This window comes from Melospiza georgiana, chromosome 5 (assembly GCF_028018845.1).
Source record: "Melospiza georgiana isolate bMelGeo1 chromosome 5, bMelGeo1.pri, whole genome shotgun sequence".
Lineage (NCBI taxonomy): Eukaryota > Metazoa > Chordata > Aves > Passeriformes > Passerellidae > Melospiza > Melospiza georgiana.
This window is the reverse complement of record NC_080434.1, coordinates 36018756-36042994: the sequence shown is the minus strand read 5'-3', so window position 1 is coordinate 36042994 and position 24239 is coordinate 36018756. Positions and strand designations below refer to the sequence as shown.

The 24239-nt window shown below is 38.6% G+C and overlaps 2 protein-coding genes across 2 annotated transcripts in view; both read left to right on the top strand.

Annotated features, from left to right (window-relative positions):
* TRPC3 (transient receptor potential cation channel subfamily C member 3) overlaps positions 1-7017 on the top strand; it is a 32863-nt gene extending 25846 nt beyond the window's left edge. Inside the window, exons 7-12 of the mRNA XM_058023811.1 lie at positions 798-1062; positions 1573-1768; positions 2845-3054; positions 3553-3636; positions 4122-4197; positions 6461-7017. Of these exons, the coding sequence (XP_057879794.1) occupies positions 798-1062; positions 1573-1768; positions 2845-3054; positions 3553-3636; positions 4122-4197; positions 6461-6603 (974 nt within the window). The 3' untranslated portion in view covers positions 6604-7017. The remainder of the gene's footprint in view (positions 1-797; positions 1063-1572; positions 1769-2844; positions 3055-3552; positions 3637-4121; positions 4198-6460) is intronic.
* Positions 7018-7478: 461 nt separating this feature from the next.
* On the top strand, positions 7479-23785 carry BBS7 (Bardet-Biedl syndrome 7). The gene is made up of 19 exons (XM_058023812.1): positions 7479-7573; positions 7728-7793; positions 9051-9113; positions 9925-10100; positions 10641-10827; positions 11484-11556; positions 12466-12582; positions 13413-13543; positions 14147-14231; positions 15635-15737; positions 16308-16500; positions 17490-17564; positions 18613-18678; positions 19587-19726; positions 20678-20842; positions 20919-21028; positions 21136-21239; positions 22695-22818; positions 23118-23785. The coding sequence occupies exons 1-19, from the start codon at positions 7538-7540 to the stop codon at positions 23249-23251; spliced, it is 2148 nt and encodes a 715-aa protein (XP_057879795.1). The 5' UTR covers positions 7479-7537; the 3' UTR covers positions 23252-23785.
* The last annotated feature ends 454 nt before the right edge of the window (positions 23786-24239 follow it).

Genomic DNA, 24239 nt, shown 5'->3' with positions numbered 1-24239 from the left:
GTATTTACAACACAAGAAAATGCTGCTGACAGAGTATTTTAGGATGGGCTTCAATATATTGTAACAGCAGACTTGGTTTTGTTCCTTACCTTAATTGCAGTATAACCAATCTGAATATTGTGTACTGAATGTAATATCTGAATATAACCATTGTGCATATGTAAATACACATTTAGAAACACAGGGTATTTTGATATGAAACACATTTTAATTCAGTGTTGCTCTGCTAAAATGGTGTGTGAATTCACATAGTAATTTATGAATTTCTGTATAACTCAATTGTTTCTGTGCACATTGTGTGTAAAACCCACAATCCTATTTCTTTTGAGGTAATTGACAAAAATCTTTATGGTCACTATGGGAGCTAGGTTATATCCTGCAAAAAGAATAAAAAAGAATAAGCTTGTTGTGACTAGTATATGAAATTGTTAATCAGGCAGCACTTAACTGCCCATCAATAAAAGACCAAATAGGAATAAATTTCCCTGCTTTAGCATAGTGCTTGTTAAGATAGCTAATAGAGGCAAAAATGCAGTAAAAGTTAGTTACTGTGTAGTTCAGGTTAAAATGCAAACTGCAGAAGAAAATGTCATGTTTCTTCAAGTCACTTTTCTTCTAACAGAAGGTAATGTAACTCATAATTTGTGACTTAAATGAAAAAGGAATAGAGCAGCAACTGTTAGACTCTTCAAATATTTGTCTCAACTAAATTCAGGCATGTTAATGGGAAAGTCCTATCAAAGTTTATTCCTCAAGATTGTGATGAATGAGTAACCCCTGTGTTTCATATCTTCCAGCTAGAGATAAATGGCTCCCATCTGATCCTCAGATAATATCTGAAGGCCTTTATGCAATTGCTGTTGTTCTCAGCTTTTCTCGGATTGCCTACATCCTGCCTGCAAATGAGAGTTTTGGGCCCTTGCAGATCTCCCTTGGAAGGACTGTTAAGGACATCTTCAAGTTTATGGTCCTTTTTATTATGGTATTTCTTGCATTTATGATTGGAATGTTCATACTGTACTCCTACTACCTTGGAGCTAAACTGAACCCAGCCTTTACGACGTAAGTATGAGGTTTCATTGTAAGTAAAAAGCCAATCAAAACTTTCAGGTTTTTCATTAAGATAACAAAGTCTGTGAGACATTGTGTGCTCTCTGTTAGCATTAAAATAAAACTGAAGACCTCAGAAAGCAGAACACAAAAGAGCAATTGTTCCCTGTTTGTATAATGGAAACTTTCATTTCAGCCTGAAATAATTTCACCTGTATATATTTCAGTCACATAGACTTGTGGGCTACCAATTGGAAGAAAATATTACTTGATATAAAATACCTTTCTAGTTCCTGTTGTTCTGCATGTATTGTTACAGCTCTATTAGCTGTGATGGATAGGTGGAGCACAGAGGACAAATGAAAAGTGCTGTGGAAAATGCTTCCTTGCATGTTTGTTGTTTTGATAAGTGCTCTGGTTCACAAACAAATTAATTGAGGTTGTTTATCAGTCACTGTAAACATAACTTTTCTATTTCTTTGTGTAGTTAGTAATAATGCCTTCCTCTTTTTTTTCCTACAGAGTGGAAGAAAGTTTCAAGACCTTATTTTGGTCAATATTTGGCTTGTCTGAAGTAACCTCTGTTGTCCTCAAATACGATCACAAGTTCATTGAGAACATTGGTTATGTTCTTTATGGCATATACAATGTCACAATGGTGGTGGTTCTGCTCAACATGCTGATTGCCATGATCAACAGTTCATATCAAGAAATTGAGGTGGGTTCTCTTTTCCAAGTTGTTCTCGTCTGTTATGCTGTAAAAAGGACAGAATTAATAGGAATTATTTCAGTGGTATGCAAAAAGTACAAAGAGATTACCACAGGAAAAGATATCACAAAATGAAGAAGGTTGACTATCTAACAACTCAGCCAAGCTGCAGAACCTCACAGGATCTAAACAAGTTTATCTCATGTTGTGTACACATTGTACTTGGCATCCAACTGCAGTGAAAAAACAAATCAGAAAATGTGTAGTATTGAAGATACTTGGGTTTCAAAAATAAATCTCAGGCTGCTGAAATGAAAGTAAAAGTGTATTTATAGTGCCAGTTTTCCAGACCCTGAGTTCAAAGAGTACTACATTCACACAGATGCAGGCACACGCCCACACAAACAGGAAGAACAATTATCTAAGACATGGTGTACAAATGGATACGTCATTCCCAGTCTTTTCAATGAGTTCTGGGGAATATTAGGGAATTCAGGAGAGAAAACTAGTTATAATCCAGCCTTGGAATACTTCAGTAAGAATCTGTGAGGACAAAATAGGTTTGTCAGTGTTTAACACAATTTCTTCAGGACCACAAAGTTTGCATTTTCTATACTCCATTGTAAATTGGAGTTACTTGTCCTGGTTATGTAAAAAACTGTGAGCACTACCATTTTAAGCCATTTTTTTGCCTTGAGCCTGATACTTCAACACTTGTGCAAGTACCAAGCCCATGTGACCACTTTAATAAGAAAAACAAGGCTTGAAAAACCCCTGAAAGTTCCACTTTGAATAGCAGGGAGTTTATATGTTGGCTTTCACTTGATGCAAAAATTAGGCTTGCTTAAATGCTTCATGTTCTTGAACTAAGTATTCTCAATCAAATGTTGCCATAAAGAGAACTGAAATTTGGTTAAAATAGACTAAGTGAAGTGGTTGCATTTCTGCAGAACTGCTGGAAGTCTTATTAGCAAGAGTATAATATTTTATCTCAAACCACAAAGATCTTTCAAAGCAGCTTCTTTGAAAGAACGTTTGCACTTCACAAAAACCAAGAGCATCATCTGTTTTATTTCCCAACACAGGATGACAGTGATGTGGAGTGGAAGTTTGCTCGTTCTAAACTTTGGCTGTCATATTTTGATGATGGAAAAACATTACCTCCACCCTTCAGTCTTGTACCAAGCCCCAAATCTTTTTTCTATTTCATCATGAGGATCATTAACTTTTCCAAGTGCAGGAGGAGACGGCTACAGAAGGACATTGAAATGGGAATGGGAAACTCCAAATCAAGGGTAGGTTCTGAGATCTTTTCATTGCAGGAAAGAATTGTGTGTCTGTTCCACCTGTCTTCTTTTCTTTTTAGTTTTAGCCTGTAATCCATGCTTCTGATGCTAGTAGAGTAATTAATCATTTATAGCAATAAATCTCTATTTCAGACTGCATAAAACAAGAAATAGACTTAAATTTTATTAGAACAACCAAATCTGGGGAAACACAATTAAAAGAAAAATTTATGAGTATTCAAAGATGCAAATAATTCCTACAAGTAGTTACTTGAATATTGATTAAAGATGCTTTAAGCCTATTTCCTCAGAACAGGATGGCCAAAATTATCAGCATTAAAAAAACAAAACAAAACCAACATAGAATTCAAGGCAATCTCATTTTTTAAAAAATAATACTCTGATATATTAAAAGATGGAACAACATGTCTTTAAAATATAATAATGGACCTGAATCCTAACTTTGTGTTCCATAATTTGTTTTAATTTTGTCTTATTTCTTCCTAGTTAAACCTTTTCACTCAGTCAAATTCCAGAGTTTTTGAATCCCACAGTTTTAACAGCATTCTCAATCAGCCAACACGCTATCAGGTAAGCACATACAATGACCACTGTCCTGAATAATAGAACTGTGAGAAGGTTCTTGCAGAATTTTGTGCTTCAAGTACAGTTTGCCTTCACCAGAGAAATAAAACCTCCTGTAGAAATCAAACTCTAGGATGCTCCTTGAAAAAAAACATAGTTATTGTCCAAGCCCATTATTTGAAGCATTTCAAGACTAGCTCATGCAGTACTTAAAATTGGTCTTTGATGTCCCCCTTGGGAACATGTGAGGAGCAAACATCTGAAACTGGTGAAGGAATATCTGAAATGGGGTTTTGGGTAAGGGATGTGAAAGCTGAGTAGGTTGGCTGTTCCCTTCCTTGCTCAGCATGCCTCCATTTGAGGCAAGTACTTCATCTGGGGCTGCTCATTCTTTCTCTTAGGCTGGTGTGACAGAGAGAGCTAAGAAAGAAAAATGAACAATGTTTAATTATATAATCTCAGCTGATTATAGAACTGTTTTAATCTGGCAGCAAATAATGAAGAGACTGATAAAACGCTACGTTCTGAAAGCACAAGTGGACAAAGAAAATGATGAAGTCAATGAAGGTAAGAAAGAGACTGCAATATTCAGAGGCAGCTTTTTTCATGTTGTATTAGGAGCCAGTATTACACTGATGCATGGGGGTTTTGAGTGAAAAGAGGGATTGTTTGTATTTCACATGCACCGAGGCTCAGGAAGTAATGGAAAGTATGCCCATGTCATCAAAAAATGGAAAACTAGGACTAAAGAAGTAGAACTGAGAAATATTATGGCTCCTGTTTTACAGATATAAAATGAGAGCACAGACAATGCACAGAGGATATCTGTGAAGGAGCCATTAACTGTATTCACACTTCCAGAGTCCTAATCAAAGCTGCAGGATCTTCCTCTCTGTTTCATTCAACTGAATACACAATTGCACACAATTTACCACTTTACACCATGAACTATTTGTCCTCCCTTCATAAAGCTGTGAGGAATAATCACCTCTGAAGCTGCCCATCATTAAACAAAACTCTACAGTCAGCTGCATGGTGACAAAAAATGACAAATGTAGCCTCTATTTTAGTGGGAGACCTTTTGAGAAACAGTGGATGTGAGCTCTCTGGCAGATGTGAGAGGTGCTTGCTCCAGTTGCACACCCTAACTCACCACTGGGATGAGATTATGGCAAAGGTTGTCCTCTTCTCTCCAATCTTCTAGGAATGAAACTCAGGCCTGCAGTCCAACAAGGAAACCCCTGTGCTCTGGGCAGATCCCCAAACAAAAACTCTAGCTGGAATGCTATCAAGCAATAGAGTGATGCAGTGATGGACAGGCTGGGGTCAGAAGATGCTTTACGGGCACGGCAGCATCAGGCAGCTGTGTGCATGTGTGGTGTGAGGGGCCTGAAAGGGCTGCTCAGCTCTCAGCTAAGGCAGCAAAGCTTCTGTTTGGCTCCTTAGTTGCTCTCTGCTTACCTATAACTCTCTTCAGCAAGAAGCAGGGAGCAAAAAAGATTAAATTAAATCCCCCTCAGTGCCTTCAAAAGGCAAGCATTGTGCACTGACTGTTATCCTGACACTTCCCCATCCTGTGTGGATGTACAGAGCTGTGATTGTCAGTGACAAAAGCAGACAGGCTCCTAAAAGTGAATCCTCTCAGTGTGCTGCTCTCCTGAATTCCCACTGCTTTCCTCCTGTTCCTGCTCTGTGATGTAGGAAATCATCTACCTAGTGACTGATGAAAAAACTGTTCTGTCACCAGCAGAGCCAGCCCTTTCCAGGTCCCTGATGCCACTTTGGTGTTGAGAGAGATGTGTTTAAATTAGAAAGACAGCACAGAAGAATCAGGGTTTACTGACATCATGGTTCTGGCTTTGGCACCAGGTTTTGTAGAGGGCAAGTAACCCTTGAGTTCTTGAGTATCACTCTTCAGCTGCTAGCCAAGTGCTCTGTGTCTTGAGCATCTCATTGTACCCAAAGCACAGACCCAGCCTCTGAAGACAGAATTCTTGGAGTCTGCTGTAGCCTAAAGAGAAAACATTGGCATTTCTGTACTAGAACTACTTTAACAAAAGTCTAGAGATTTTTCCCTGCTCTCCATCACTAGAGAATTTAGGTGCCTCTTCATACTCTTGTATTTTGTACATGACAAATCATTTCCCGAGGCAGGTGCTGTGTAGGAATTCACGTCCCTCACACTTGCTGGAAGAACAGATTTGAACATTTTTAAAGGCCTTTGCTCTTGAACTGAATATCCTACAAAGCAATACATGCTGCTGATTATTATAAGCCTGGCTTTGACAGCTGTCTTTGTTTAAATGTGTTTTTTGTATTTGTGTCAAAATATAACATCATGTTAAATTGGTTGACTTTTTCTAATTCCAAGGATGTTGGTAAGGAAGAGGAGAGAGACTCAGAAGCTGTGAGTTTTACTGCCAGCTCTGCCACACTTTTCCTTGTGATTTTGGCACACCTCTTCAGAAAAAACCTCTTTTCCTTTTCTCTCTAAAAAGGGGATACTAATATTTACCAGCTGTTCAGCAGAGTTGGTGTGATTAATTCATTAACCTTTGTACAGCCCTTTGGGAATCTTTGGTGTTGTATATATACATGGAGCATAGTGTAAGACCCCAATGGACTGTTAAAATGCCTTAGGTGCTATTAGGGCTGGAGACACATCTCACTGAGAATGAGGATGAGGTAAATCCTCCTGACCCATCCTATACCTGCTCTCATGAACATTTTGGGATGATAATCTGAAAGAGGCACTGATGTGGCTTAACAGGAGAGTATTCACTGAATGTCAAACTTTACTACTGAGTGTTTCTTTCTGTTATTAATGCAGGTGAATTAAAGGAAATCAAACAGGATATCTCCAGTCTTCGCTATGAACTGTTGGAGGATAAGTCCCAAGCAACAGAAGAGCTGGCAATTTTAATACATAAACTCAGTGAGAAACTAAATCCCAATATGCTGAGATGTGAATGATTCAACAAAGGAACCGTGGCTTCAATGACAGCACAACTATTTATTGGCAATAATATTTCAGTATCTTATACTTGAAAAAAATGTATTGTAGATTTTTAGCACTAAATAACTTTATGTACAGCTTCTCTGGAATTTAGTCTTAGGAACTTTTAACTCACCACAAAAAGATTGCTCTCTTCATTTTAATTGTCTAAAAGCAAGAACTATCATAACATTTTTTTTTTTGCATTTATGCATTAAAAAGGTATAATGGTATCGATTGCTGATATTTTAACAGGTTTATGATTACATATGGAGAATTCTTTGCACTAAATTTGCAAGACAAAAAATTAACAGACACAGCATAATATTCTGTTCCTTGCAGTGTCCAGGTACAAAATAGGATTTTTCATACTACAATAAACCAACTAGAGATGAGTGGGGGATTACTTGAAATCTTTGTTCTTTATTAGTGGTGCTAGTAACGCGTGTAAGCCCAGAACTCATGGAATTGCTGAGAACCAGGTAAGTGGCAATGTGATGGCAGCAGCGTTATTTAACATGTCTGTGTATTCACGTACTCGCGCCGACCCTTTCTTAATTCAGTGTATTTACCCTTCGGAGAGAAAGGATTTATTTTTTTAACTCGGACCCCGTGCAGGGCAGATACTTTTGGCTTCGTTGTTAAACAAACCATTCCTCCCGCACGTTCGGCACCGAGCCCGGGATCGCCCTCGGGGTCGTTCCCGCGGGAGCCGCTCCGGGGCGCTCCCGGCTCTGCCCGCCCCTCACCCCGCCCCGGCGCCTTGCAGCCAATCGCCGCGCCCTTCTGGCCGAGTCCCCGCCCACCGTCCGCCCGCCCAGCCAATGAGAGGCGGGCCCCGCGTGGAGGTTGCCGCGGTGACGGGCGGCGGGCGCGCCGTGCCCGCGGGAGGGACGCGCGTCCGGCGGAGCGATGGAGCCGAGCCTGGCACGCGTGGATTACCTGCAGGTGGGCACGGCAGCGCCGGCAGCGCCCCGGCAAGGGAACCAGGCGGCACGGCCCGCCCGGGGCCGAGGGGCCGCCGTGCGGCGGGGCCTGCGCGCTGCCCGAGGCGCGTCCCGGCGCTCCGGGCCCCGCTGTGCAGCGTCTCTTGCATCCACAGGTGGGAGTGACGGCGCAGAAGACGATGAGGCTGCTGCCCGCCTCCGGCAAGAAGGCCACGCAGAAGGTACCGAGCGCCTGGTGCTTCGCTGCCTCTCCTGTCCTCTGCCTCATCCTAGCGTTAATCAACTCCAGATTTCCTTAGATACAGGACGTTATAGGGAAAGACTGTGCAACCCCATTTGGGGGGTTTGGAAAACCTTATTTTGGAGAAAAAGAGAAAAAAAATCTGACTTTGTGATTGGAAACCTTCAGAACCAGGAAGGAATTTTTGTAGTTCCCAGCATTGCTGAAACCACAAGGGAGTTCTTCCACATTTCTCTATTTTGGTTATACTAACATTTAAGCCTAGAGGAAATGGCCTGAAGCTGAGATGCAATAACATTACTGTTATACCTGGTATATTACCTGAAGTAGTACCATTACTGTTATACCTGATATGTTACCTGAAGTAGTACCATTACTGTTAGGATGGTCAAGCATTGGAACAGGCTGCCCAGGGAGCTGGTGGAGTCACCATCCCTGGAGGTGTTTAAGAGGTGTCTGGATCTGGCACTGGGTGGAGTGCCAGTTTAGGAGTTAGAGTAATAGTGACAACTTGATAGTTGAACTTCATGATCTTAAAGGTCTTTTCCAACCTTAATGAGTCTATAAAACATTTATTTTTAAGTATTTCTTAATTTAATTAAGGCAACCTTGTTAGGGAAACACAATAAAAAGAGCTGCATTTTTTTCCCCTCGGTAATAAAGTCTTAGTGTGAAAACACAACTTTTCCCAAGTACGTCTTCATCTCATGGTTGCTGACGTTTACAAGTAGAAGCAGGAAAAGGATTGTAAATGCCTGTCCTTGAGCTGCTGCTCTACATCATATTTCTAGCATTTTATATAGATCTTTAAAGTATACTTTAAAGTATGTAATTAAATAGTCTAGAAAATATAATTAATCTTATAACAGAGGGGCTATTTACAGTAGCATATAGTGACCAGGCAAGGGGGAATGGCTTCACACTGACAAGAGTAGGTTTAGATTAAATATTAGGAAAAAGTTATTCCCTGTAAGGGTGATGAGGTACTGGCACAGGTTGCCCAGAGAAGCTGTGGCTGCCCCATCCCTGGAAGAGTTCAAGGTCAGGTTGGATGGAACTTGAGGAACCTGGGGTGGTGGAAAGTGTCCCTATCACTGGCAGGGGGCTGGAGCTGAGAGATCTTTAAGGTCCCTTCCAAGCCAAACCATTCTGTGATTCTATGAATACAGGTAAAGCATTATTTAAAACCACAGCTGGTGTGTGTAACAAAAAATAACAATGTATTGTACTTTTGAAGGTGGTTGTTGGAGATCAGGATGGGGTCGTTACGTGCTTTGGCATAAAAAAGGGCGAAGCTGTGGTAAGTGGAAATGTTCCATTTAAAATTTTGGTTTTGGAATGTTCTTCCCAGTGAACTTTGGAAGTCCCTTATTTATTCATGTGGCAAATAAGATGCCAGTGGAAGGTGTCTTGGTAGAGCTGTGGACTGATGCCTAACTTGGTGAGGGAATGCTGATCTCGTGCCTGTTCAAGCACAGGATTCTCCACAGTTATAGTCAAAAAGTAATGTGAAAGAAACGTAATATCCACACATTTTGCACTTCAGCCAAGTTGGGCTTAAACCTGGGCACATACACAGTTATTACAATGGGACAAAAACCTGCAGAGATTCATTAAATCACCTTAGGGATTTGGACAAACTGATTGCTTTTCATGCCCAGCTCAATAAAAAATAACTTTATTTCACAGGTTTTGTTCTCCAAGTTGATGGTTAGCTCATAAGTATTCTATAGCAATACAAATAAATCAATGTAGACTTTTGGAATAAGAATGTAACATGTGAGAGAGTGTGTGTGTATTTGTTGTTCTTTAAAATAAAAAACAAACCACAAATAACACAGTTGACAGCAGTGCTGAATTTTCCCTATGGATGAATTAATAACAATGAAGTCATAATTTACTATGTTGTAAAGCTTTTTTGTATTTCTTTGCTCATAAAATGCTTTGTTACTCTGTGACTCTGAAATAAATACACAGATTATTTTTGTCAGTGTACAACCCATTGCATCTTAGTTTTGCCAGAAATTGAAAGTCAATTTGTTATCCTTTATGTTAAAAGATTAGCAGAAATATAATATTGTGATTGATCAAAATTGCTTTTTTGTTGACAGCCAGTGTTCAAGACACTGCCAGGACAAAAGATCTCCAGACTGGAGCTGGGAGGAGCTCTTAATACACCACAAGAGAAAATTTTTGTGGCTATAGGATCTGAAGTCAGAGGTTTCACAAAAAGAGGGAAGCAGTTTCTTTCCTTTGAAACTAACCTTACTGAAAGCATCAAAGCTATGTATGTATGATAATTTGCATTTTTGAGAGCTCTAGCAGATTGTTAGTTTATGATTTTATGCGATAATTTTAAGCATATTGTGTAGGTGACACTAAGTGCCAGTCCAGCTTCAGCTTGTGCTGCGACCTGTAGGAGGAATTGGGGATATCTTGGAAATGTGGGGGGAATTGGGAGTGGTCTGGAGGCTCACACACTGTGTGAGCAGAGCTGGGGTTATTGCCACAGTGTGTCCTGTCCACAGAGCTCCTGGAGCAAAATCTCTTTTGGATTGTGTTGTAAGATGCTGCCATGGACAAATCAGCATAAAAAATATAATAATGAAATTTCTATAAAGATATTCTTAGGGATTTACCTGAAGATAGGAGTGGAAATGTGAGAGCTGTAGAAACCACATGGTTTTAGTATTTATAAGGAACTCTAAAAGCTGGAACAGCTTGCAGGGGCCCATAATACCTTGGAGCTGTGAGCATAGTAGGACATAAAAGCATAAAGGACTCTTGCTGCAGCAAGATGCTACAGGAAGTGTTTTCTTCTCCTCAGGCACATTTCAGGAGCAGATCTCTTTCTCTGTGCAAGCTACATCTATAACCATTACTGTGACTGCAAGGACCAGCACTACTTCCTCTCAGGAGATAAAATCAATGATGTTCTCTGCCTTCCTGTAGACAAAGTGAGCTGCATCACACCGGTGCTTGCATGTCAGGACAGAGTGCTCAGGATGTTACAGGTTCAAATGTCTCCTTCTTTATGTTTTATGCATGGATGCTATGGAATTGGACTGATTATTAAGGGAACAGGGCTTAAACATCATAAGGATTAGTGTATTGTGCCTTACTTGGGAGTGTTGCTGCTAGTACATTCCCTTTCTGCTGTTTTTTTTAAAGGAAAATCATTATCATAAACTTGTAAAAAATGAGGATTAATGAAACCACTGTAAACAGGCTTTGGGATTCATAGGTGGAAGTTGATGACAAATTGGTCCCTTGTAACTAAAAGTGCTCACATACTCATTTAATTTCCTGAAGTTTTTATCACTTTGGGAATTCTTTCTCTCATCAATTACTGTTGCGACAAGTCTTGAGTGATACTAAGCTGTTTAACAAATTAAATTGCTAGATGAGTATTATCATTTAAAATGATCCAGGAAACATTTCAATAGTCCTATGTTTTATTTCTACAGACTTCACCCTGTTTTAGGCTTAGAAATGGTTTTCTCATAGGAGTTTGAATAAGTAAATGTTACCTTTTAGTATGATCTGTAATAATTTTGTCATTGTGGGACATTGGTTTGGTATGTGGCTGGTGTTTTGGAGTTCCTTTTTTTTTCTTGTTTTGGGGGATTCTTTTAACAAATTAATTGAAGATTGTTTTCTTTATCTTCAGGGATCCAATTTGCTGTATGAAGTAGAACTTCCTGGACCACCTGCTGTTCTTGCTCTGAGCAATGGAAATGGGGGTAATAAGAATTTGAATATACATGTAATTAATAATACTGTTTTACTGTATTTTTAAGATTATGTAGCTTGTTTTAGTTATTTTATCTTGATTTTCAAGCTGATGCTAAAAATGCAGCAGAAAAGTGACTATGCAAGGTAATTCTTTTACATATAAATAGACATAGAGATATGACTTTTAGACAGTTCTAAATTATATTCACATTTAATTGAAGGCCTCTTACAACACTAGTGAGGTCTGAGGTCTCATTGTGTAAAAACAAACTGGACTTTTGGGGGCCATGTTCAGATTTTGGGTTTGTGTTTCCCTTACACATGGATTTCCATAACTGGAATACATGGATGGATGAGAATATTGAGTAGAGCTGACATAAACTGAGCCTGGAAGGTTCAAACTTAAAATAGTTTTGATCATCCTTCCTGCTAATCTGCTCTATCCTCATAGAAATCTCTTTAGGGTGTTAATCTGGTGCTTAATTTAGTTTCAGTTAGGTTGTGTGACAAACATCCAGAGCTGGTTTAGAACAGTAGTTCTTAATTGCTGAGATTTTGGCACAACATTCACTGCTGGGTGTGTGTTTGGAAAGGATTTCTCTGGTTTTCTTCTGTCAAGTCCATTGAATAGCCTTTATACTTCAGCCTAACTTTGATGAAATACATAGTAATAAATACTGACTGGTTTTTAGGCAGAACTCAAGTGCAGGGTGCAGCCAAACACAGAATAGTGATAGCCACAAGGAAATGACCAGGATGGGTGCAGTTTTCATGGATTTGTTTTCAGCTTTGAAGCCTGACAGTTCCATTACTAATTCAGTGTTTTCTTTTCCCATGGGCTGCAGAGTGTAACTACACAACATTTTGAAGTTGGTGTGCTTGATTTTATCAATTCTAAATTCAGTTTCTGTGTTCAGGTGATTCTGGGGAAGAAATTGTGTATGGGACTTCTGATGGGAAATTGGGTGTCACCCAGATTACTGGTACCAAGGCAATACCAAGGTGGGAAATTGGAAATGAAAAGAAGAGAGGAGGTATGTCATGTGTCTCAATTTCTCACTCTTTAGCTTTCCAGCATACCTGAGGCTTTGTTAAGAGTAGGGTAATCAGGAAATCTTATTCATAGATAACTCTGGAGGAATAGTATGATTATGTCATTGTGGTTATATCAGTATGTGATACTAACATGACTAAGGTATCTTTAAGTCTTCTGATTTTCTGACAAATAATTTTAATCAGTTTGTCTTGCTTTGGATTTTGTGTTCATATAATTTCCAGTATTGTAGCAAACTTTTGTTTTTACACTATTTTTAAAGTGGTGTTTGTAAAACAGTGTTGATTCAAATTCAGTTGAGATATTTGTAATTTTTCTAAGTGTGTGTATAATTGGCAAACACACCTGCCAAACTTATCAGATGTTCAGTGGTTTTAAGGTCTCTAAGAGTCATAGTAAAGGGTTTTGTCTGAAGGTAGAATGTGTCTCCACAATAACTGATCAAAACTTTCCCAGTTTTAGCCTTGGTGTGCTGCCTCTGGAGCATCTGTTAGCCCCTACTGCTTTGTAAAGGACAAGATCAGGAATGGAATGTATAAATACATTTTTATTTAATTATAAGAGTTATCACCACATTATTTTCTTAAAATGCTTCTTAGTATGTCCTTAGTCTTTCTGTGAAATATGGCACCAAAAAAGTTTACCTTGAGTCTGAAGCACAGGGGAGGGACTTCAGCTTTGAGGACTTATCCAGAAATCTCACTAAAAGCTGGCCAGGACTCTGTTTTGTGTAACTGAGTGTGGCCTGTGTATTATTGTATCAGAAACTGATAAAGATGAAGCAAATGGCATTGTTTTCTTCTTCATTAGGTATTCTGTGCATTGATAGTTTTGACATTCTGGGAGATGGAGTTAAGGAATTACTTGTTGGACGAGATGATGGAATGATAGAGATTTATAACTTTGAGAGTGCTGATGATCCTGTCCTTCGACATGATTATGTAAGTCCTCATTCTTCATACTCTGCTGAAAAAAACCCAACTCATTAATTAAAAATAAAAATCAGTATTTCAAAATTTACAGGATCGTTACTGCTAAAATATGTGGTTTGGTTTTAATTTAAGAGGTTTGTAACATTGACAATATGAACTTGAAATCAGTATGGTAATATGTAAGAATCAGAAAGTGAAGTAGTTGTGATTTGAGCAAAAATCAAAACAATGTAGAGAGCAAAAATCAAAATAATGTAGAGAGTGTTCAAGTTTTGGCTTAGTTGACTGCTGGGTGAAACCTAATCCAGAGTTGCTTTCTGAGTGAAAAACCCAAGAGTGTTGTGCATAGTCTGTGATTTACAGGTTAATAAATGGAAGCTGCCAGGGCTTCACTGAGCATAATTACTTTGGTATCAATTGTTTAAAATAGTAATTGGATCCAGAGGGATCATTTCACTTCAGTCAGATTGCTAATTTCTGCTGGAACAACACTGTCTATCAGTGTTTTGCATTCAACTTTTCAATATGTTTGCTATGTGGAATAGAATCATCCAAAAACTTCTAAAATGAGTGCAGTGATATTTCCCTCTGCTTGAATGTGTTTATTTGAAGGCTTTGTCAGAGAGCATTTCATCAATCCAGGGTGGCTGTGTGGGAAAAGATGGCTATGATGAAATTTTAGCAGCAACATATTCAGGTAAGCTTCATGTCATTGACACAAATGCCATGTGTGGTGAGGTGATAAAATGAAACAGGTTATGTTGTTAGTGCAACTCACATCTCTTAAAATTTTGTGTTGAGAAGATTTCTTCTGATTTAATATTTACACTTTAAAAAAGTTTACTGCATTTAAACTGTGAGGATTTTAGATCTTAAGATATTCCTCGTGTGTAACACAGTGGCTGACTATATTTTGGTGTCAACTGCTGCCTTAATGTGATGAATTAATGAGTATGTCTATACAAATTATTTATGATTTTTTTAATATGTATGAAAAGTGTTAGTATACAAGCATGTTTTTATTTTATTTTTCTGTGTTTTATGTAATTTCATTCGTTTTCAGCTTCAGAGTGCTTTAAATGGAGTTGATTTTGATTTTAGTTGGAAATGAAGCTCCACTGTGTGAGGCAACCCAGCAGCTCCTCTGTAAGCCTTGAGCTATTGGCCTGTCTGTGACAGAGACCATGATAAACATGCTGCATTTGTCAGCTGATGGGAGCTAAAATATTGCTAATTCTCTGCCTTTAATTACCTTCAGTGCTAAAAGTTAACCTATTGAAACTTCTTGTGATGAAAATCATGCCATTTGGCAAGATGCAATCTTCAGTCAGTTACTGAGAAATCATGCTGTTCCAAGTACTTCTTGTAAACATTTTTGAGTGATCAAAAGTCCCTTGCACCTGACCTCACATGAATTGTGTTGGTATGATTGGCAGTACTTGGTACTGTTGCACCCTAAGTCCTTTGTGGCTTCTTTTAGTGGGAATGTTGTCAAGATCCTGGATGATAGAAGGAAGGGGAAAAGTAAAAGCCCGTGTTTCCCTGTGGGCTTTCAAAGGTGAATTCTGGTCGGATGTGCGCTAGACTGATTTTGGCAGAGAACTGGAGCTGTAAGCACCCATTCTTCTCTGCATATCATACCTGAGGTATCAGAATATAATCAATTAGTATTTGCTTTTAGAAATAAATGTAACTTAGTAAGCAAAAGTATAACTTTTTTCAAGCATCAACATCCAAACTCTAAGCCCACTGAGCAGCATCTAGTTTGCTATAAACACATTGAACAGTTTTTATTTTGTTTTCAGTACTGCCAGTAATTCAATTTGTGAGAAAAAATCCAACTGCTCAGTTAAAAACTGCTAAAAAGGAATTTATTGCTCAAAATACTTAATGAAGACAAAGTAATGTTTTCCAATTTAAGCATGAAACCCATAAAAAGTGCTGCTCTGTGTCTAGGATTAATCCTACAAAAAAGGATTAAATTGGGCTCAATTCTCTCTAGCCAGTGTGTGGAACAAACATCACTCCACACATAAAATAGCTGAGTGTAGAATTTTCTTTTTAGCTTATAAGGAATATAAACTTCATATATTGGTTTAGGCTGGCTGACAGGACTGACTACAGAACCTGTCCATAGAGAAGGTGGATCAGGTGAAGAACTTAAATTAAGTCAAGAAATGCAGAACAAGATTTCATCCTTAAGGTAATTGTGCTAGAAAGAAATTTAAATGGAAGAATGGAAATGTTAAAAGCTGAAATGTCATCTCTCCTTCTTATCTCACTGGATTTTCTTTATCACTAATATATCTAGAAGTAGAATCAAACCTTTTCAAAGTAGAAATGAATAGCAGCCTCATTTCACAGCCTTTTTCTATCTTGCCTTCACATGATGTCTTAATGCTTTCTGCCTCAGTGCCAGTAAGATAAGATTCCTTTCTTCCTTGCTGCTCTATAGCTTCTAAATGATGGCAGGAAATAAGTCACTACCATATTATTCAAAATGAATTGTACTCTTCAAGGAAAAAGTTTGTCCTTTCCTCTGTCTCAAAACCCTCTTTAGGCAAGGAACATGTAAAATCCACGTGTCCATGTGATAGAGTTTATATTTTATCTTTGCTAAGTACATCTAAGGGGAGCCATCAGTCACTTCTGGCTGAAATATGGAGGACAGGAGATAAACATGATTGCCTTGCAAGTTTAAACTATTTAATTTCTAGTCTAGCTCTATAGTTACCTTTTTTTGAAGACATTATGAGTGGTTTTCCTTTTCTAGGAACGAGTTGGAACAATTGCAGATAAAAGTGCTCCAGGAACGGGAGAAATACCAGCAGTCCTCTCACTCCAGCACTGCAGTTTCCTCAGTACCTGCCTTCAGTGTCAATGACAAGTTCACACTGAACAGGGATGATGCCAGCTACAGCCTCATCTTGGAGGTGCAGACAGCCATAGATAATGTCCTGGTGCAGGTCAGTGGGGCTTGTTCTTGGTGGATTTCTTGATGCATAAATAAAACACTCAGAGACTTTCTAGTTCAGAAAGCCAAGTTGCAGCATCTTAAGGACATGACATGCTTGTTGGAGAGAAAAGACAACAAATTCATATTGAGCAGAGCAGCTTTACATTGCCAAAATAGACCAAAGTGGCTGCTGTAACAGAAGATTTCTTTGTAACTTTGTGTTTGCTTTTGCATATCCTTATTTAAACACCAATTAAATGGGGTGCACATCTTCACTCGCCAGTTAAGTGCCCTCTGTAGTGGAAAATTAATTTCAGAATGTTATGGGCCACCTGTTCACTTCCAGTGTGGAACAGTGTCTGATTTGTGTGCAGCTGGGGAGAAATAGTCCTGCCCATTACAGCCACCTTAATTAATTATTCCTCCTACTGTATCAGCTGAAATTAATGCCATCTTTGGTAGTCAGAAAGAGTAGCAGTACTGAATTACCTATTTTGGGAAATGCATGAGGAGAAAAATGTGACAAGGAGGAATTTATGAGGTGATTTTTCTATAACAAATGGGAAAGTAGTATTGTACGAATTTATTTTTCACTTCTTTATAAAAATCCTGTTTTTATTAAGGATGTTACAGAGCAATGCTAAGCTACAGCTAATTTGTCACAGTATAATATCAGATGTTTCCATAGCTAAATGAGAAATAAAGAAATTGTTTAATCAACCTTTCATGTCTGAAAGACAGTTACAGATTTTACACTGAGGTTGTGGTAAAGCAGCCCCCCAGGAGTTCAGGACTCTGTAAAGGGAATAAGAGCAAGATCATCGTGCTACTCCAGGATTAAGGAGTAAGCTGCATGTCTGTTAGGCTTTTGCCTCTGAGATGAAGCAATCTCCTTGCCTCTCTCTCCTTACAAAGCTTGATGACAGTCAGAGGATAAATGCACTTGGAGCTACTCAGGAATGTAAGCTCTTGCTTTTTCCTTCCTCCTGTGTTCTGCAGAGTGATGTCCCACTGGACTTGCTGGATGTGGATAAAAATTCTGCTGTTGTTAGTTTTAGCAGCTGTGATTCTGAGGTGAGTGAAACTGAAGAGGGGATGTCTGGAGAGATGGCATGATGGAAACCCTTAATATTGTAGCAAAAATAGAACTTGGATGTATATATCTCTGATTGAAAATACATTCAGTTAAACTGCTCCTCTGGTAATTTTGGAGAGCACAGCTTCTTTAGAGATACTGCAGAATGGGGAGCTACAGGCAGGTCCTGATGTAAGGCAAACCTAAATATGCAAAAATATCTCCTCTCTTCCTTTTTTTTGTTCCTGAGGAGGATTGTGAGAGACATTCAGTATTGCTCTCTTCTCTGGATTTCATAGACTCATGTATGTTTACTTCCAAGTAATTTAGGTGAAAAGTGTTACATTTCTTAGTTAATTCCTAAAAATTATCTTTAGAATGTGACAGTTCTGCTGTGTGCGGAGTCAAATGTTTGCATGCCTTTTTTTATATGTTATAATTACAGACTTAAATAGTTAGAATTACTATTGACACTGAGGGCTGGGGAGAAAATCCTGAAACCACCTTAGGATTTATTAAAATCTTCTCCCTTTTAACAGTCTTTTTAGTTTTAAGAACTGAATTTGCACATCATTGTTCTGCCCTGGAGCTCCCAGAAATCAGCTTTTTATTTTAGGTTTTGTGCCATTTGTGGTGATTAACTTAGTGCTTTTTGGGGTGTATTTTCTTACTGATCCTGCTTTAGCTTTTGAAAGTTGAATTAATTTTGCAGATGAGTGGAGTGGGCTGACATGCATTTTTCAGATGAAAAGTAGGTATCTGTGTAATCTTTGTAGAGATATTAAAGAGTGTAAGAGGCTTTGGTTGACTTCTCCTTACAGAGAGATTTTATTTTTTTAACTCCATCATAATTAAAGCTAATTGGAACATTCAGGGGAACCAAGGATTGCTTTTTTGTATTTAACTCTTGTAAACAGTTTTGCATGCATAGCAAAAACTTCACTGTAACGTAGCTACAGTTAAAAAAGACTAGTAGAGATTTTGTGAATCCACAGACCTATTTTGTGTTATTTTCCTGTTTAATTCTTTTTTTTTTCCTTTTTTCAGCCAAATAGCAACTTTCTTCTTGCAACTTACAGATGCCAAGCAAATACTACAAGACTTGAACTTAAGGTAAAATGCTCAAAAATATGTTTCATAAAATTCATGGTTAGTCCTGCTTTGGAATGAAGAGCTCTCCATGTGGATCAGTCCAATTTCTACTGCTGTTTTTTTCCTAAGACCTTCTAACCTGGGGCTTGTGTTCCTTTCTATTTGTCTTTAGGATTTCTAAGGGCTTCTAAAAATATGTCAGAGGAGAGCCTGGGATCTTTTTGAGTGTCCCTAAGATGAAAGCAATGGGGACACCACAGATTGGGAAAACACAGGATTCTGAAGGCAATGTGTGGACCTTAAAGCTGAGGGAGGTGTGGGAAAGAAAGCTCTGGCATTGTTTATTCTCTGAAGTGTTTGAAGGAAATGACATTGGGAACTAACAAGGGAATATAGGCTCAATTTGTATTTTGAAGAGGAAGCAAATCCTATCATCCCATGCTTATTATACTTAAAGGCATGTGGGTGTTTTGGAATTTATTTTTAAGGATCTACCAAATCCATACATTTTATGGCAGCCACCACAGGAAATAATGAAGGAAATCCTGATTAGGAAAATCCTCAGCATGCCCACAGGCATGAGGTTTTCTCTTTTTTACTGCAGTCTTCTAATCTGATACATGTTTACATAAAACTTTCAATTTTTGAGGCTTTTTATTTTAACTGATCAGAAAACTGATCAGAGTTAGAGGGTGTTATTAATATTCATCTAATACAGCAGCACTTCACTGGACTATGCTCCATTTAGTTTTAAAACTCATCTGCTTTGTTTATAGTGGCACTATCAAGTAAATGTAGTACTGTAAATATTCCTAAATACTAGAGGCTTTCTTTAACATACTTTGAATATTCACTAAATTTCCAAACAGTGGTAAAATTATCTTTTTCCTTTCCTTCTTCTCTGTGGGGTTCTTCTTTCCTCTCTGCAGGTTCGCTCGATTGAAGGACAGTACGGGACACTTCAAGCATATGTAACTCCAAGAATCCAACCAAAAACCTGTCAAGTTCTTCAATATCAAATTAAGCCACTTTCACTTCACCAGAGAACTCATTCTATTGACCAGGACAGGTATGTGCAAAGGAAAATCAATACCTTTTTTCACTTGGAAAAAATGACACAAGGCAGCTGAAATGTTTGCTCGGTAAACTTAAGTATGGAATTTGTAAGCCCTAACCTACATTTTTGAGCCTGTAGTTCCATTTCATGGATTTCCTAATAGAAATAATGGATTAAATGGATTCCTTGCCACTCTTGTTTTGGGGCTATTTTTCCTTTTACTGCCATGGGTTGTAGTTCAGCCCCATGTGTTAGTTGAGCTGAGGGTGTGGTAGAAAGGAAGCTTTCCTCTGTAGGTAACTGTGTTTTCAGTTTCAGCCTCATTCTCTGCTCCACCCTTTTCCTCTAATTTTTTTCTCACAGCTAACTTGGCCCCAAAATTGAGCCAAGACTTTATCTCTCTGTTATAGGAGTTTTGTATTTTACACAGTTTCTGATGGATTTTTGCCCACTTCACTAACATCTCATATTGCCTCCAAGGATCTGCTTGTTCAAACCAAAACTGAAGAACTGAAGGGAGGATACCAAAGGCTTCAGTGTGCAAATGAGTTCCACCATGCCTTGTTCTTGATAAAAATGCTACATCTGAGGTTTACAGCATGGGAAGCTCTTGAGGCTGTCTTAGTCATATTTGCTCTTGTCAGTTGTTTACCTTTGTCCTAAATTTCAGGTTTAACAACTTGCAGTGGGACATCAAAAACTTCCAACTTGTTTTTTTTTCCTAGATCTGACATGCCTAGTGGGCGGTAGAACTTGAATATGCATGTAGCTTTGCATTTTGAAGTACAGAAAAATAGCTGCAATCTACAATATGTATCTGTACTTAGGGAGAGACCTGTTTTATTACAGGGTGCTGATTAAAAGGAAACCACCACATGGAACTGAGCTTTTTTTACATGAACAGAGTCCGTCCTTCTTAGATATTAACTGTCCTTTTTCTCTTTTAATTTCACAATGCCACAGGCCCATGAATACACTTATGCTCAAAGGCCAGTTCAGTTTTGCTGAAATTCACTCCTGGGTTGTGTTTTGCTTGCCTGAGGTGCCTGAAAAGACTCCTGCTGGAGAGTGCATCACCTTTTATTTTCAGAACACTTTCCTGGGAACACAGCTTGAAAGTACTTACAGGTAAAATACAATTACTAAGCCTAATGCATGCATGTGTGTTCAAGTTTATGTATTTTAAACTGTTCTTCTTTTATAGAAAAGGTGAGGGATATTTTAAATCTGACAACATCTCTACAATATCCATCCTCAAAGATGTGCTTTCCAAAGAAGCTACTAAAAGGAAGATTAATCTTAACATATCATATGGTAAAAATATTTCTCTATTTTGTTGTACTTCAGTTCATTTGTTATTCCCATAAATGGAATATGTAGTACTCATTTGCTTGTTGGGGTTCTCTTTTACTCCCTGCTAGATGTAAATGAAGAATCTGTGAGGCACACCTTAAAGCTTATCCACCCTAAATTAGAGTATCAGCAGCTGCTGGCCAAGAAGGTGCACTTAATAGATGCTTTGAGAGTAAGTATCTGAATTCTTGGGGTTTGATCTATATGGGGGGGTTATGCTGTCAGATACTAAACCATGGCTCAAGTCACGTGTGTGTCATGTGGGGTGTGTTCCCTTAAATTAAATTAAAGCATGTATTTGAAGTGTCTAGGAGAGAAATTTCTCCAATGAAAATTCTCATTTTTGTTCTATAACTAGTGAATAACATGTAGGATTACTGAAGATGCTTAAATTGGATGGTAGGAGGGCAGCCAGCTTTATTGTCTGATGTTCTCTCCTAGCCTGCTGTTAGTTTCCAGCTCCTTCTCCCTTCCCACTAACATTTATAGTTTTTTAGATCATTCAGGCCAGATGCAATTTCTTTGCTTTGGAACTTCATCCCAGTGTCCCATAATTTCTAAATCATCTGCTTTTGAATCTTTTGCTTAATACCTTCCTCAGTAGCCTTTGGGAGGTACCAGTTGGGCAGCTCATCTCAGTTCTTAAGACTTTTTTCCCCAAGAGCCAAGATTTTCCTGTCTAAAGCTCACCATCATGGAGTTGGTATTTATTATTTAATGGAAGGGGAGGTGAAAATGTTCTGCCAGTTCTCTTTTGTCCTTTTAGGGGATTCAAATACTTGTCAGAGCTCTTCAGATAGCAGAAAAGCTGACTACCAGTGAGAACCAGTGTGACACGAGTGTGAATCTTTATTATCACTGAAAGGGTTTTACTTGGGCTTGGTTTGGGATTGAAACTATTTTTTGGGCAAACGAGGGATTTAAACAATAATAGAGAATTAATTCTTATTGCACATTGTCGTTGTGCAATGTACATCTGTTGTACATCTTGCTTGTTTTAGACAGCAAATCTTTGGCCAATTTTTTAATCACCCATTTTTTGGATGGGAACTTATTGACAGGCAGTAAAATAATCTAATGATTGATAAAAGCTGTTACCCCAGCAGACTCTCAGTGCACAACACCATTACCTCTTTTCTAGAACAGAAGTGTGCCTTTCTCTGGAGGATAAAAAGATCTGTACTATCAACCATCCCAAATTGGTCTGCTGATAGACTGAGGCTTTTTAGAAGAGGCATTCAAAACTTTCTGCTGTCACAAATTGAGTGATACTTTCAGAGTTTACTTTTCCCTTCAGACTTCATGGAATGCTACACTTTTTTAGGAATTCATTTATTCTAAAAATGAAGGTATGGTCAAGACTTGAGTCTGTGTGGTGTGATCCTGTTCTGGCTCAGAGCTGAAAGAAGCAGGATTTTGAGAATCCAGTCTATGAAGTGACATCTGGCATTTCATTAGGAGACTAGAAAATGAGGCACTCTGAAATAACACTTGCTAGTTTACGAGGGGATTGTCTTCTCTTTGAAGTACTTCCTTCTGACATATCTAAGCTTCATTTCTTCTGACTTACCTGCTCTTACAACACTTAACCTGCTGTTAGCTCTTACCATTTTCAACTGTCTTTGAGGAATTACAAGTTCATGAAGGCAACCTGGACTTCCTGCTCCCAAAATACCGCAGCATTTTGGAAGAGGCAGATCAGTTGCTGGAGGAGTACAAGAGACAACCTGCACATCTCGAGAGACTTTATGGTTTGTTGACAATTCAGCTTTATTGAAATGGAGCTTAACATCCAGAGACATGGCTGAAATAGACAGCTGCTTATATTTAGATGATTCTTGTCTTTATGGACATGGTTAAAGATTGTGTTCAAATTCAGGATGGCACTTAAGAATGTATCAAAGTTAAGTGGCTTGGATTTGTTTACAGTCGAACGTAAACTTTAAAAACTCTTTTAACAACTGGAATACTTGGTATATAATCATGAATTAAAAGTAGAGATACCTCCTACTGAAAATAAATAGTAATTCCTGGAATTTTACCTTTACAGGTATGATCACAGATCTCTTCATAGATAAATTTAAATTTAAAGGCACCAATGTGAAAACCAAAGTTCCTCTCCTTCTGGAAATTCTGGATGGCTGTGATCAAGATGGATTGATCGCTTTTTTTGATGCTGCCTGACAAGGAAAAAGCAGAGTAATTTTTCTGGTTTTAACCAAGGCATTTCAGTATCAAGTCAAAAACACTTTTACTCTTTTGTTGTACTGTCAGTTCTTAGGTTTTATTCATATTTATTACCATATTGGATGCAGTAGAAAATTTCCTATAAACTGTTGTGTATGTTAACTGTGTGCAGAGGTTTTATGTACAGTGTTAAGAGCTCAAGAAAGACCAGATGTAAATACCAAATATCCTTTTGGCAAAAATGTTTTCACTACTGTTTAGGATGACATGGAGTGGCCTGTCCCCCAGCTGCAAGAATGGATGAAGAAACTGTTTCCAGAAACTTGGATGGATTTGGAAAAAATCTGTGTGTTTAAGGTGTACCGAACTTAGTTTTTCCTGTTGTGTTGAGAATGTGGTGTGAGAATCTCACCAGACCCTGATGTAGCTGGTGTGTACAGAGGGGGGAGAACTCTGAATTTTAGACTGATAGCAGCTCCATTTAAAGCCACATTTGTTTAGGAATGGATGGCATTAAACTTCCTCAGTGCTTCTCCAGCCTCCCTGTGCTTCATTTCAAAGCTCCACCTACTTTCTCACTTGGTTTTATTTAAAATTACAAGAGATGAAGCAGCCAGTGGAGACAGAAATGTTTGCCAGTAAAAAAGATCAACTTCATTGAAGTGACATAGAATCACCAAGGGTGGAAGAGACCTTTGAGATTATCACGTCCAACCATTAACTTGTCATTATCACTGTAACCCCTAAACCACATCCCCCAACCCCATATCCAGACACCTCTTAAACACCTCCAGCGATGGTAACTCCCTCTAACAGTGGTAATTTTTCTCCTAATTGTCTCATCTGAGGATGGGGAGGCCCTGGCACATGTTGCCTGGGGCAGCTATGGATACCCCATCCCTGGAAGTGTTCAAGGCCAGGTTGGATGGGGCTCTGACTAACCTGGTCTAATGAAAGGTGTCCCTGCCCAGAGCAGGATGGTTGG